Source organism: Meles meles, chromosome 18 (genome assembly GCF_922984935.1).
Source record: "Meles meles chromosome 18, mMelMel3.1 paternal haplotype, whole genome shotgun sequence".
Classification (NCBI taxonomy): domain Eukaryota; kingdom Metazoa; phylum Chordata; class Mammalia; order Carnivora; family Mustelidae; genus Meles; species Meles meles.
In genome coordinates, this window is record NC_060083.1 from 15,154,090 (window position 1) to 15,165,553 (window position 11,464).

Below are 11,464 nucleotides of genomic sequence, written 5' to 3' on the forward strand. Positions count from 1 at the left end.
ACCATCCTGCCACCTCGGATGGCGTGGGAACACTTCGCTTTCCCTGGTCTTCATGACCACGATCAGACAGGGACTGCCTTGGTGTCTCGGGTGGGTAAACTGGGCCCCTGGGAGCCAAGGAGGGACCAGAGCTCAGCCTCCTGCACCTGGGGCGCCAGCAAGGGGCAGGGAGGGCTGGAGGCGATGGGGGCATCTGCCGGGACAGGGTCTGTGGGGACAGGCCTGCCTGCCGGACGGCCCCACACCTGCTGCCCTCTGACCGCTCAGTGTCCCAACACTTGCCACCTGGACCCGTGTCCCAGCCACAATGCAGGCGGGCAGCAGCCGAGCCCGGATAGGGCCGGGAACGGGTGTCTTTGCACAGGAGAAGAGCTGCCGGGCCTCCCCACCTCCCTTCTGCCCACCTTTGCTCTTCCAGTTTCAGTTAGCCTCATAGCCCAGGTGCCTGGTACACTTGTGGTTGAACTCGGCCACCAGGGACCTGTATGGGTTCCAGATCAGCAGGATGGCTGAGTCGAACATCTCGATCTCCCTGTGGCCGCTCTCGTGAGTCTTCTTGCAGATGGTGCGCAGGCTGCGCCAGTGTCCTCGCCTTTGAACCCTGCAGGGGAGATGGGGGGGGACACTGAGGATGGTGATGGACCCCGCCATGGCAGCAGGCAGAGCTGAGCATACCTCCAGGAGACCCCACAAGTCTGGTGGCAGGGGCCTGATGCCCCTGTAGACCCTGCAAGCATGTGTGTGTGGGCGTCGCCAACAACCTGTGAGGGAGTCGTGGCCGCAGGCATGGCTCAGAGTGGGCAGACACCTGCCAGGATCACAGGGCAGCACGGGGCTCTGGGCACCTGGTGCAGGTGTCCCTGTTAGGATGGGCTTCCAGCCCCCGCCCAGCAGTGGGCCTCGGGGTCCTGTGGCCAGTCCAAGCCCTCCCCACCCGTAACAGAGTCACACGTGGGTCAGCAAGACGCTGTGGGCTCGTTCAGTGGTGGCATTTATGCTGGGGATGGAGGGGCTCCACATGCAGTCCCAGGGAGCACAGCGCCTCCCAGGAACTAGGAGTAGGGGCCCGATTAGGGGGTGCATCTGGATGTCACAGAAGGACCCCTGGAGGGGTGCCCCAGAACCTAGACTCCAGCCATATCCCGACACACTCGGGGTCCGCCAGCTGGGAACCCATTCTCCATAAACGAGCATGTGTGTCTCCTGGGCTCCTGGGGACAGCGCCGAGCCCCAACACCACCTGCTTTGTGAGCGGGGGCGGGGTGCACGCAAAGGTGCAGCAGGCAGGGCCAGGTTCTTTGATGCTGGGAAACAAGGCTCTTCTGAGTCGGGTTTGCCTCCTGGAACCCAGCACAGTTCAAACAGATCTCTGTCCCAGGCCTAACAACTGCCAGTCTTCGCCGGGGCTCCTACTGCCCAGCACCAGGGACGAGGGAAGGAGGAGCCAGACCATGGGCTGTAAACACGGGATCGGGATCGGGTCCCCAGCACCCCAAGACTTGCAGTGTCTTCTGTGTGCGGTGGGCTGTCCCCACAGCGGCTGCTCTGCATGTCGCACGGGCCACAGTCACCCAGGACAGACCAGGTGCCCATGCATGTCACTGGGGGGCCGGTGCAGAGGCCGGCAGCCACCCGTGCCAGTCCCATCAGCCTCACAGGGGGAACCTCCAGGGCCATCACACATGGCCATGCCAGCCACTGGGCCCCCGGGCCACTTGCAGACCAAGACCACCAGCTGTGCAGATGGCTACGGTCCTCTAGATGAGCAGGTGGCCAGCAGCCCATGCCACGGGCCAGGCTGTGCCAGGCCACAGAAGGCAGGACCCCAGAACAGGTCATCCGGCCAACCCCTGGGGGTGCCGGTAACACTCAGGGCATAGGGATGAGCGACCAGCTTTCTTGACTTCTCCCACCAGACCAGAGCCCCCGTCAAGCTCAGGACGCTGTGGACCTGGGCTTCACTTCCTAAACCAAAGTCTGGTCAGGAATCTGGACGCAACAGGGGTGACACCTGACGGCAGACTGACAGCCCCTCGCTTGGCTGGGGTTCTCGGTCCTACTCAGCACAGGGAGGCCTCTCGCTTCTGCAGGGGGAGACCAGGGGCCACACAACTCCAGGGGGTTTTGCACCCATCTTCAAAAACACAGCGTTTTGAGGCGCTCCTTCTGGCCACACAGAAAGTCAGACAAACGAGCTGGTGATGTCTCACAGAATTACTGCGGATTCTGACAACGAAGGGAAATTCGGAAAGTGGTCATAGAGTGGGAGCGCAAGCCACCAGGATGGATGTCCCGAGTCCTGGGCTGGCCGCAGGGCTGGGAATGTGTTTGCAATGCTGGTTCCCCGGCCCCCTGGACCAGCCCCAGGACTCCAGGCCCCGTGGCCCTCACTCACCCTTGTTGTACAGGGTCCCGCACATCATGCCCCAGCCGCCAAACTCACCCTCCATGGGCGTCTGGTAGACCTCACAGTACTTGGTCAGCCTCTGAGCCTTGGGTTCCTGGCCACACAGCGCACTATCCACGGCATCCCGGAGGCTGAACAGAGGTGTGGGGTAAGCACAGTAGACCTCCCAGCCCCACAGGATGGCCAGAGGGATCTTCTGCTGGGGAGCGAGGGGGGAGAAGCATGTGGGGTGCCCACTGGGGCCAGGCCTCCTGGCTCCTGTCAACATGGACGGTGCCCATCCTTCCCGAGCCAGGAGAGGCAGGGTGCATGGGAAATCACTTTTGCCCCCAGCAGCTGAGAGCGGGTTGGGGACCTGACAACAGTCAGCATGAGCCAGGCCTGGGGCTAACATTGGGGGCCGGAGGGAGTGCAGGGAGGACCAGGGCAGGGGCGTCTGCAGGAGCCAGTGCATGTGAGGGTCAGGATGGGGCAGGTGAGCACACATACTGCGTTGTGGGCCCACTGGCCCTGAGTCCCGAAGGGACCTCTGGCCTTCCCGCTGGGGCTCCCTGGGGCCCAAACACCACCGACGGCACGCGACCCAGACCAGTCCTCGAGAAGCCCAGCCCAACCCCAGCCTTGGCTCCACGTGGGGGTCCATGAAGTCACTGTGGCCTCGCTCACCAAAGCGGAACACTGAAAACTACAGAAGTGCTCCACAGCGAGGGAGGGGTCGTGTAAGCACCACGATGTCTGCGCGAGGGAGCCCAAGATGGGGAAAGTGCTGCCCGTGCCAGGACGGAGCAGTCCCTGAGCCCGACCCACCAGCGAGGAATAGGAGCTGCCCGTCCCCTCCCCAGACGCCGCTTGGCAGGAACCGCGGCACCGTCCGGACGGGACGGGTGCCTGCTTCCACGGCCACGACCCCCTCTGGCTCAGGCAGTATGTGGGGGGCAGCGTGTTCCCCTCGGAGCACTGGGAGGGTAAAGTGGGTCACCCGGCATATGGGGCACCTCCACGTTTGCAGATGGAGTGGCCAAGTCTGTTGCAGCGGAGCTCCTTGGACTGGTGATAGCAGTGGGCACTCTCGGGGCTGTGGACTTCCGGCAGGTGTGCAGAAGCCCTGGGAGGGCCCATGTAGCAGGTGCACACGGCCTTCCACCCACTGTTCTGCTCCCACATGAGGAGCATGGGAACGCGGGCCTCAGCCAGGTGCTGTGAGCCCCCAAGGACACCCTGGATACCTCGAAATGCTAGAGCCACAGAGACCCACTCCAAAGGCTGCTGCTTGGCCTGGAAAGTGCAGGAAACGCTCTGTCTTGGCCCTAATGGGCGCATCTCAAGAGGCACCAGGGAGGGCAGGCTTCCCGGCGTCCCCAGAAGCCTGCTTCCTGCAGCTCTGAGCCACCGGCGGGGTCAGAAGCAGGGGGACTCCCTGGGTCCAAATCCTAACTAGGGATTTGGGTAGGGGATGGGTAACCTTGGACAGCATGCGTGACCTTCTCCACCTCCATTTCCTCACCTACAATCACAGCATGTCTCAGCACCCACCAGACATGGCCATTAGGAAGGTGGAGTGACTTTCTATGTGGCGAGGGGTGTGGCCACCGCCAGATGAACAAGGACATATGTGCCACCATCAGCAGGATACTCCCGTCCTAGCCCCATCCTGTTATGTGGCCTCCGGTCACAGTCCCCAGCACAAGGAAGCAGCCCTGAGCTCAGCCTACTGCCACGCCCCGGGGCCCACATGTGGGCCACTGGACCGCACCCCAGACCTCAGCACTCTGGGGGTCCCGTTGCTTACCAGCCCGACCTGGCCTTGACCACCGTGTCCCACCTAGAGGTCCTGCACGAGGCTGGGACAGAGGCCTCTGCACCCCGCCTGTCTGCAAAATCGTCTCCGAGCCCTGGCTGAGACAATGGCACACGTGTGACCGTGGCCCTGGTCATGGGCCGGGTTCAGCGCCCAGCCCTGTCCATCGGCACAACTGCTAAGCCGTCCACTCTCCCCAAGCCCGAGCCAGCACGTCTCACTAACAAACCCAGTCAGTTTGACACCTGCCATCGGGGAAGGCATGATCCTTCCAGCCTCACGGCCCAGTGGACAGCACCGTGGCCAGCCTGGGGTGCCCATGCAAGCACAGATCACACGGCCAACCCAAACCTGCGTCCCGCCCGGGCTCCTGCCCCGTGCAGCACACCGCGCACGCGCATGCGTCACAAGTGCCGTTACCTTCTGGGAACAAAACTCTGAGTACACATCTACCATCACGTTGGCCTGCTCCAGGGAGTCTGGGAAGGTGTGGGTGCCGTTCTCCGGCAGTTGGAAGCATCCACGGTACATGACAGTCCTCCCTGTGGGGACAGAATGGGTCTCTGGTGAGACATGATTCCCCTGGCTATTGGTGCCTGTCCAGGGGAAACAGTGGCTTTGGGGTCTAGAAAGTGGCAAATAGAGTCAGTGGGGGTTTCAAGACAGACAGCAGACCACTCTGGACGGCGTGTGGCAGGCCAGGCTCCTGAGACCCTGGGCACCCGAACCTCTCCATCACGGTCACCAACAAGGGACCACATGGCTGCAGCTGCTGACTTCAGGCCACTTCTGCCAGCTCCGCGGGATGGTTTCTGTCCCCCCTCTGTCCCTCCTTTCTTCTCTCACCAGCTCCGCAGGATGGTGTCTGTCCCCCCTCCATTCCTCCTTCCCTCTGCTAGCTTCCTGGCGATGGTATCTATCACCCCCCCTTCGTTCTCCCACCAGCTCCTGGGGAATAGTGTCCACCCCACTCCGTCCCTCCTTCCTTCTCCTACCAACTCCTGGCAGATGGTGTCTATCCCCCCACTCTGTCCATCCTTCCTTCTCTCACTAGCTCTGCAGGATCGTGTCTGTCCCACCCCACCACCCCGTCCCTCCTTCCTTCTCCTGCCAGCTCCCTGGGGATGGTGTCCATCCCTCCTTCCTTCTCCCACCAGCTCCTGGGGGGATGGTGTCCTCCTCGCCCCATCCCTCCTTTCTTCCACAGATCTGCACTAGGCCACCCAAGCTGCTGATATTCTGGAAAATTCTACGTCCCTGCCATGCAGGTATGAGGAGAAAAGTAGATCCAGAAAAGTGAAATGCTGCTACGGCCCCTCGCTGTGCTGTGGGGTCAGACCCGCACTCCCGCCAGCCCCAGGAAGGCTCCCCAAGCCCACAAGCTGTCTTCCAGCCCAGGTGGAGTAGTACAGGCCCGAGTGGGGTCCTGGCTGCCGGGCCTTCTGGAATGTTCCAGCTCTGACAGCTTGCACTCATGAGGGCTGCTTAGGTGGGAGCCTCACTGTCATGCCCGCTTTGCCCAACCGCCTCAATAGCGCGGAGACCCCGTCACCAGCCAGTGCCCTGGGTGGTGTCTCCATGCACGACTGTAGAGCAGAACCAGTCCTGGAGTCTGGGAGCCTGTCAGGTGGGCCAGCCCTCCATGGCGAGTGGGCCCAGCGAGTGCCCGGCAGGGACGGACACGTAAGAAGCAGTGTGACTTGCCATGGGCTGGTGGTCCCAGTGGCACCGGCTGCATCCGTCTGTGCCACCATCACGGGGAGTGACTGCCATCCAGGGCACAGGGCCCCCTCGTGCCCGGGGACAGCCCAGGGCCTCTGGGGTCACACAGCACGTGTGAGACCCCCAGATGAGCGTGTCTGTCCTGCAGGCCACGAGCCCACACAGCCCTCGGCTGCCCCCACGCCCACCACACGAGCCCCTCCAGTGAGGCCTGCAGGGAAGGGAGGCCGCCAGCTCTTCCCTGTGTTGGGCTCCGGGTGGCAGACGGAGCACAGGGAGAAGCGGCCACACTCACGCTTCCTGGAGCCAGGCGGCAGCTCCTCCACATCGTAGACGGACAGTTGGCCGACACCCCCGCACAAGGAGCCCTTCTTCCCTTTGCACTCGTGGTTACTTGCCTCGGCCTGACGCTGGTCACCGGGAGCCGGTTCCCACAGTAGCACTTGGCCGGACCTCCAAGCCTGCATAGGTGTAGGACCTGCAGGGAGAGCGGCCCGGCTGAGTCGCTGCCCTGGTCCCATGGCAGCGGTGACCGAGGTCGGGGTCAGGTCGGGAGGCCGGGGCCGCAACGGTTGGACAACAGCTGCCATAGGGGCCCATCTTCAGCCAGACTTAGAGGTCCCCCAGCTGGCAGGGAGCAGGCCGTGCTTCGTGATAAACTAGTTTGATCAGCCCCACTCGTGCCCAAATAAGAGCTCTGTCCCGAGGCCCCACCCTGGGAACAGTGGGCCCGAGGCCATGGTGGTCTATGAATGGGCTCTCAGGGCCAGAGGACGGGAGCCTGAATTCGGGGCACCTGTCAGCACCTGGGACGCCAGCACTCCCGCAGTGGATGAATTCAGCACCGGGCTCATGTTGGTCCTCGCTGGGCCAGCACAGGTCTGAAGCACCAGCTGCCAGGCCTCCGCCGAGGGCTGCTCCCCACCTGCAAGGACCAGGCATGGCACCAGCATGGGGGAGGAAAGACAGCAGACAGGCCCCAGCTCAGGCCACATGGGACACGAGCTCTGGAGACAGGCCAGGGCGTTCACGCTCCTGGCTCCAAGGACTGAAAACTCCCTGCACTCCTCATCCCCATGTGTGGCCACTGGCTGGCCATGGGGCCCAACTGTCCCTGTCTACCTGCGAGTCTGTTCCCCAAACTTCTGGGGAAAAGCTCCCAGGAGCATGACTAACACGACCCAGGATCCCTGCCAGGCTCACAGCCCTTCAATGGCTGCTCTGCGTGGGGCACAGCCAGCCTGCTGTGAGTGGAAAGACAATGTTTGGACCCTCGTGGCCTGGCATTCCCAGGGCAGAGATCCAGCGCGGCCCCCCTGCAGCATGGCCCTTTCCAGCTCAACTCGCAGAGCCCCCAGGTCCCAAAGCCCTGGAGAGGGCTGGGTCTGGGATCGCGGGGGCAGGCCCTCTGTCTGCAGCCAGAGCTGGATTTAAACTCTCAGCTGGGAAGCCATTCACACCAGTCTCCAGAGCTCTTGCTTTCTCGTTAAGCTGGCGTGCGCCAGGCCCACACATTGTCTTTCTGCTCACACCAGCCCAGCTGTACCCTGCGCACAGAGCAGCCATTGAGGGGCTGTGGGCCTGGCAGGGGTCCCAGGCCGTGTTAGTCACGCTCCTGGGAGCTTTCCTTCCCAGGACAAGACTGTCCTTATGCCGAGGGCCACCCTCATGCCACGGCCTGGCTCCTGGCAGCAGCAGGGCCCCTGCCAGCCCCTAGCAGCCCGCTTCAGGGGTACCGCCAACTGGAGCCAAAGCCCAGTGTGAGAGCCGAGGGCAGCCCTGGGAGGCCTCGCTGAGCGCCTCCCGCCTTCCCACTACGGGCCCCAGTCTCCATGAGCAGGTGCGCAGTCCCTCACCCTCTCCCGGGCTTTAGGGACTGTGTAAAGCTATGTAGATATGTGTCAATGTACCTCCTCATACACACATATACGGAGTTGGATTTCTTTGTTCCTGTTTTTATTTTTGTTTTTCATTACCTTGAACAACTCTATAAAAGTTATCTTTAGAGGCACCTGGGTGGCTCAGTTGGTTAAGCAGTTGCCTTGGGCTCAGGTCATGATCCCAGGGTCCTGGGATCAAGCCCCACTTTGGGCTCCCAGAGAAGCAGAGATCCCGCTTCTCCCTCTCCCTCTGCCTGTGGCTCTGCATACTTGTGCTCGCTCTCTCTCTCTCTGTCAAATAAATAAATATAAAATCTTTTTTTTAAAGTTATCTTTATAAGTTCTTACAAATTGGTACATTTGGTTCTACAGAATAGTTTTCTAGGAAAGGAATAGGCTTTTTTTATTAGTAGATATTGTCATATTCTCATTTTACAGATTAATCATACTGAGGCTTTTTAGAACAGAAGGCTGAACTCGGTTAATCACATTACATTTCAGCCAGAAATCTAAGCCTACCCTTTCACCTCATGTCCATATCAACATGAAATCTGGAGCATTTAAACTTTCTCTCGGGTTAAATCAATATATAGATTTCTATTTCCTTAGTAATTAGTCAATTTCCTTTTTCCCCAGGGTGTTAGTCATTTGGATTTGCACTTTGTACATTGTATATTCATATCTTTGCCCATTTTTAGACTCTGTGTTTGTCTTTTTTCCTGACAATTTGTAAGAACTTTTTGTGTATTACTGAAATGAACTCATGGCCCGTTATTTGCATTTTCATCTTTTCCAGATATATCACATCTAACTTGCTTGGTATATCTTTTTTTTTTTTTTTTTGGATACAGATGGCTTAAATTTCATTTAATAAATGCTGAGTTTCTAGATATTCTAGGTGTCTAGCATTGTACATGAACTATCTAGATTTTCTTGCACTATTGCCAGAAAACAATCAGTGTTTTAATTCGACTGGTGTTAATTTTTGAAATAGTGTAAGACAGACAGGATCCCTTTTTAGTTCCTCGTAGATCAATGCATTGCTGTTTCAGGACTGAATATGAAATTTGCTAGTCTTTTCTCATTGAATGCCTCTACCACAATTGCTGTGTTAACTTTACTATTTTGACAAGGTATTCAGAGTCTGATGCTTATTGGACTGAGCTACCCAAGCACCCCTCAATTCCTTTATTCATAACAACTGATTCTCTTTCTCTATTAACTTGTTTTGTCAAAGGTGAGAAAGACCAAGAAATATGTAGAAAGTCCGTGATTTGTCTTCCTCATCCCTTCCATTCATTTCTGCCTTTTAATGTCTATTTCTCCTCTTTGCTTCCTGAGAACCTTCTTTCTACTTCTTCCCACCCTCCATTGGTATCACTCCAGCCTCCTGTCGAGCCCGCCTTTCTTTATTCCTCTCAAATTAGTCATATCCTAATGCCTTTCTACGTGTTTTCCTATCATGAGATAGGTTGATATATAACTTTGTACTCCGTTATAATTTTTACAGTGATCCCCAAAAGTAGGTATTATTATTCTTATCAATGTTACTGAAGAGGCTATACGACCTGTCCAAGAACCAAAAAATGCCAAGAATTGGCAAAGCTTATATTCAAACACAGACATTCTGATCAAAAATTTCATGTGTTTTTTGCTGTCCTTTATTTGTAAATGACTGTTTTGTTTGATTGACTAATCTGAGTTAGGGTGACATGATTAAGAATCAGTAGATAATTTTCCAAAGTGTATCATGTCAAATGCGTTTTCTACATCAATTGAGAGAACCATGTGGTTCTTCTCTCATTGATTTGTTCTGTCCCATTGATTGATTTGCGAATGTTGAACCACCCTTGCAACCCATGGATAAATCCCACTGGGTCACAGTGGATGATCTTTTTAATGTACTGTTGGATCCTATTAGCGAGGATCTTGTTGAGAATCTTGGCATCCATGTTCATCAGGGACATTGGTCTGAAATTCTCCTTTTCCATGGGGTCTTTGCCTGGTTTGGGGATCAAGGTAATGCTGGCTTCCTAAAAAGAGTCTGGAAGTTTTCCTTCTGCTTCAATTTTCTGAAACAGCCTCAGGAGAATGGGTATTATTTCTTCTTTGAAAGTTTGTTAGAATTCCCCAGGGAACCCGTCAGGTCCAGGGTTCCTGTTTTTTGGGAGGTTTTTGATCACTTCTTCAGTCTTGTTAATAGATATTGGTCTATTCAGCTTGTCAGTTTCTTTCTGATTCAGTTTTGGAAGTTTATAGGTTTCCAGGAATGCATCCATTTCATCTAGGTTGCTTAGCTTTTTGGCATATAACTGTTGATAATAATTTCTGATGATTGTTTCTATTTCCTTGGTGTTAGTCGTGATCTCTCCCTTTTCATATATAATTTTATTAATTTGGGTCTTCTCTGTCTTTTGGATTAGTTCGGCCAATGGTTTCTCGATCTTATTGATTTGTTCAATAAACCAGCTTCTAGTTTCACTGATGCATTCTACTGTATCTCTAGTTTCTATCTCATTGATCTCCACTTTAATCTTGATTATTTCCCTTCTTGTGTATAGGGTTGGTTTAATTTGTTGTTGATGCTCCAGTTCTTTAAGGTGCAAAGTTTAACTGATTTAACTCACCATTTAATAGATTTATTTGGTCACAGAAATGAGTCTGTGTATGTGTGTGTGTTTTTTCTTCAGGACATAGTTTTAAGTTATTACCTCTACCAAAAAAATCATATTTCAAAATGAGGCAAATAGGTTTAAATGTGGAAATATTTCACATGCCATAGGAGAGTGACTAAGAAACCAGAGTAAAGACTAGAAGTAATAATAATAAAATATAAATAAAATAATAATAATATAATATAAATAATATACAAAATATATTATAAATAATATAAATATTATATATTATAAATAATATAAAATAATAATAAAATATAAATAAAATAATAATTTAAAAAGACTAGAGTAATCCAGAAGTTGGAATTATTATTTATAGGAATATAATGAATAATAAATATCTATTATTTACCAGGGACAACTACGGTACTCAGAATGTCACTGGACATCTCAGATGTACCCTTACTTCACAATTCTAAATACTCAAATATTAGATACTACATTTCTTTTACATGGAACAGCATGCACTCCTTATGGCAAGGCATCATGAACATGTGCATTTGTATTAGAATCTCCATATGTAGCAAATAAAAACACAGAGGACACAGTTATATATGCTTCTCAGATAAAGGACAAATGTTATTTTTAGTATAAGCATGTGCCATACAATACTTGGGATTCATGTATACTAACATTATCCATTTTTACCTGAATTCAAATTGAACTATGTATCATGTACTTTATCTGGCAACTATTTTTATGTATCTAACACTATACTCAAATCTGTGTTCATATTGATGTTCAAGACAATAACACCTGCCAACAGCTACATAGGATCATCACATTGAATTAACCTTTTTTTTAATGTTATGATAGAACCCATATAACATAAAGTTTGCTGTCTTAACCATTTTTAGGTATGCGGTTCAGTAGTGTTAAGTGCATTCGCATTGTGCCACCAATCTCCAGAGCTCTTTCCATCTTGCAAAACAGAAGTTCTATACCCGTGGAAGAACCTGTCATTTCCCCCTCACTGCGGCCC

At 54.0% G+C, this 11,464-nt stretch overlaps 1 protein-coding gene across 2 annotated transcripts; it reads right to left on the reverse strand.

The window, feature by feature from the left end:
* Positions 1-240: 240 nt before the first annotated feature.
* LOC123929086 lies at positions 241-4,508 on the reverse strand. Of its 2 annotated transcripts, XM_045984329.1 has the most exons (3): positions 4,197-4,508; positions 2,444-2,538; positions 241-601 (listed from the first exon to the last, which is right to left on the reverse strand). In XM_045984329.1, exons 1-3 carry the CDS (start codon positions 4,340-4,342, stop codon positions 498-500), a joined length of 345 nt encoding a protein of 114 aa, XP_045840285.1. In that variant the 5' UTR covers positions 4,343-4,508; the 3' UTR covers positions 241-497. The 2 variants fall into 2 exon arrangements, with proteins under 2 accessions (XP_045840285.1, XP_045840284.1); XM_045984328.1 differs by lacking the exon at positions 4,197-4,508 and having other exon boundaries at positions 2,444-3,379.
* Between the last annotated feature and the right edge of the window lie 6,956 nt (positions 4,509-11,464).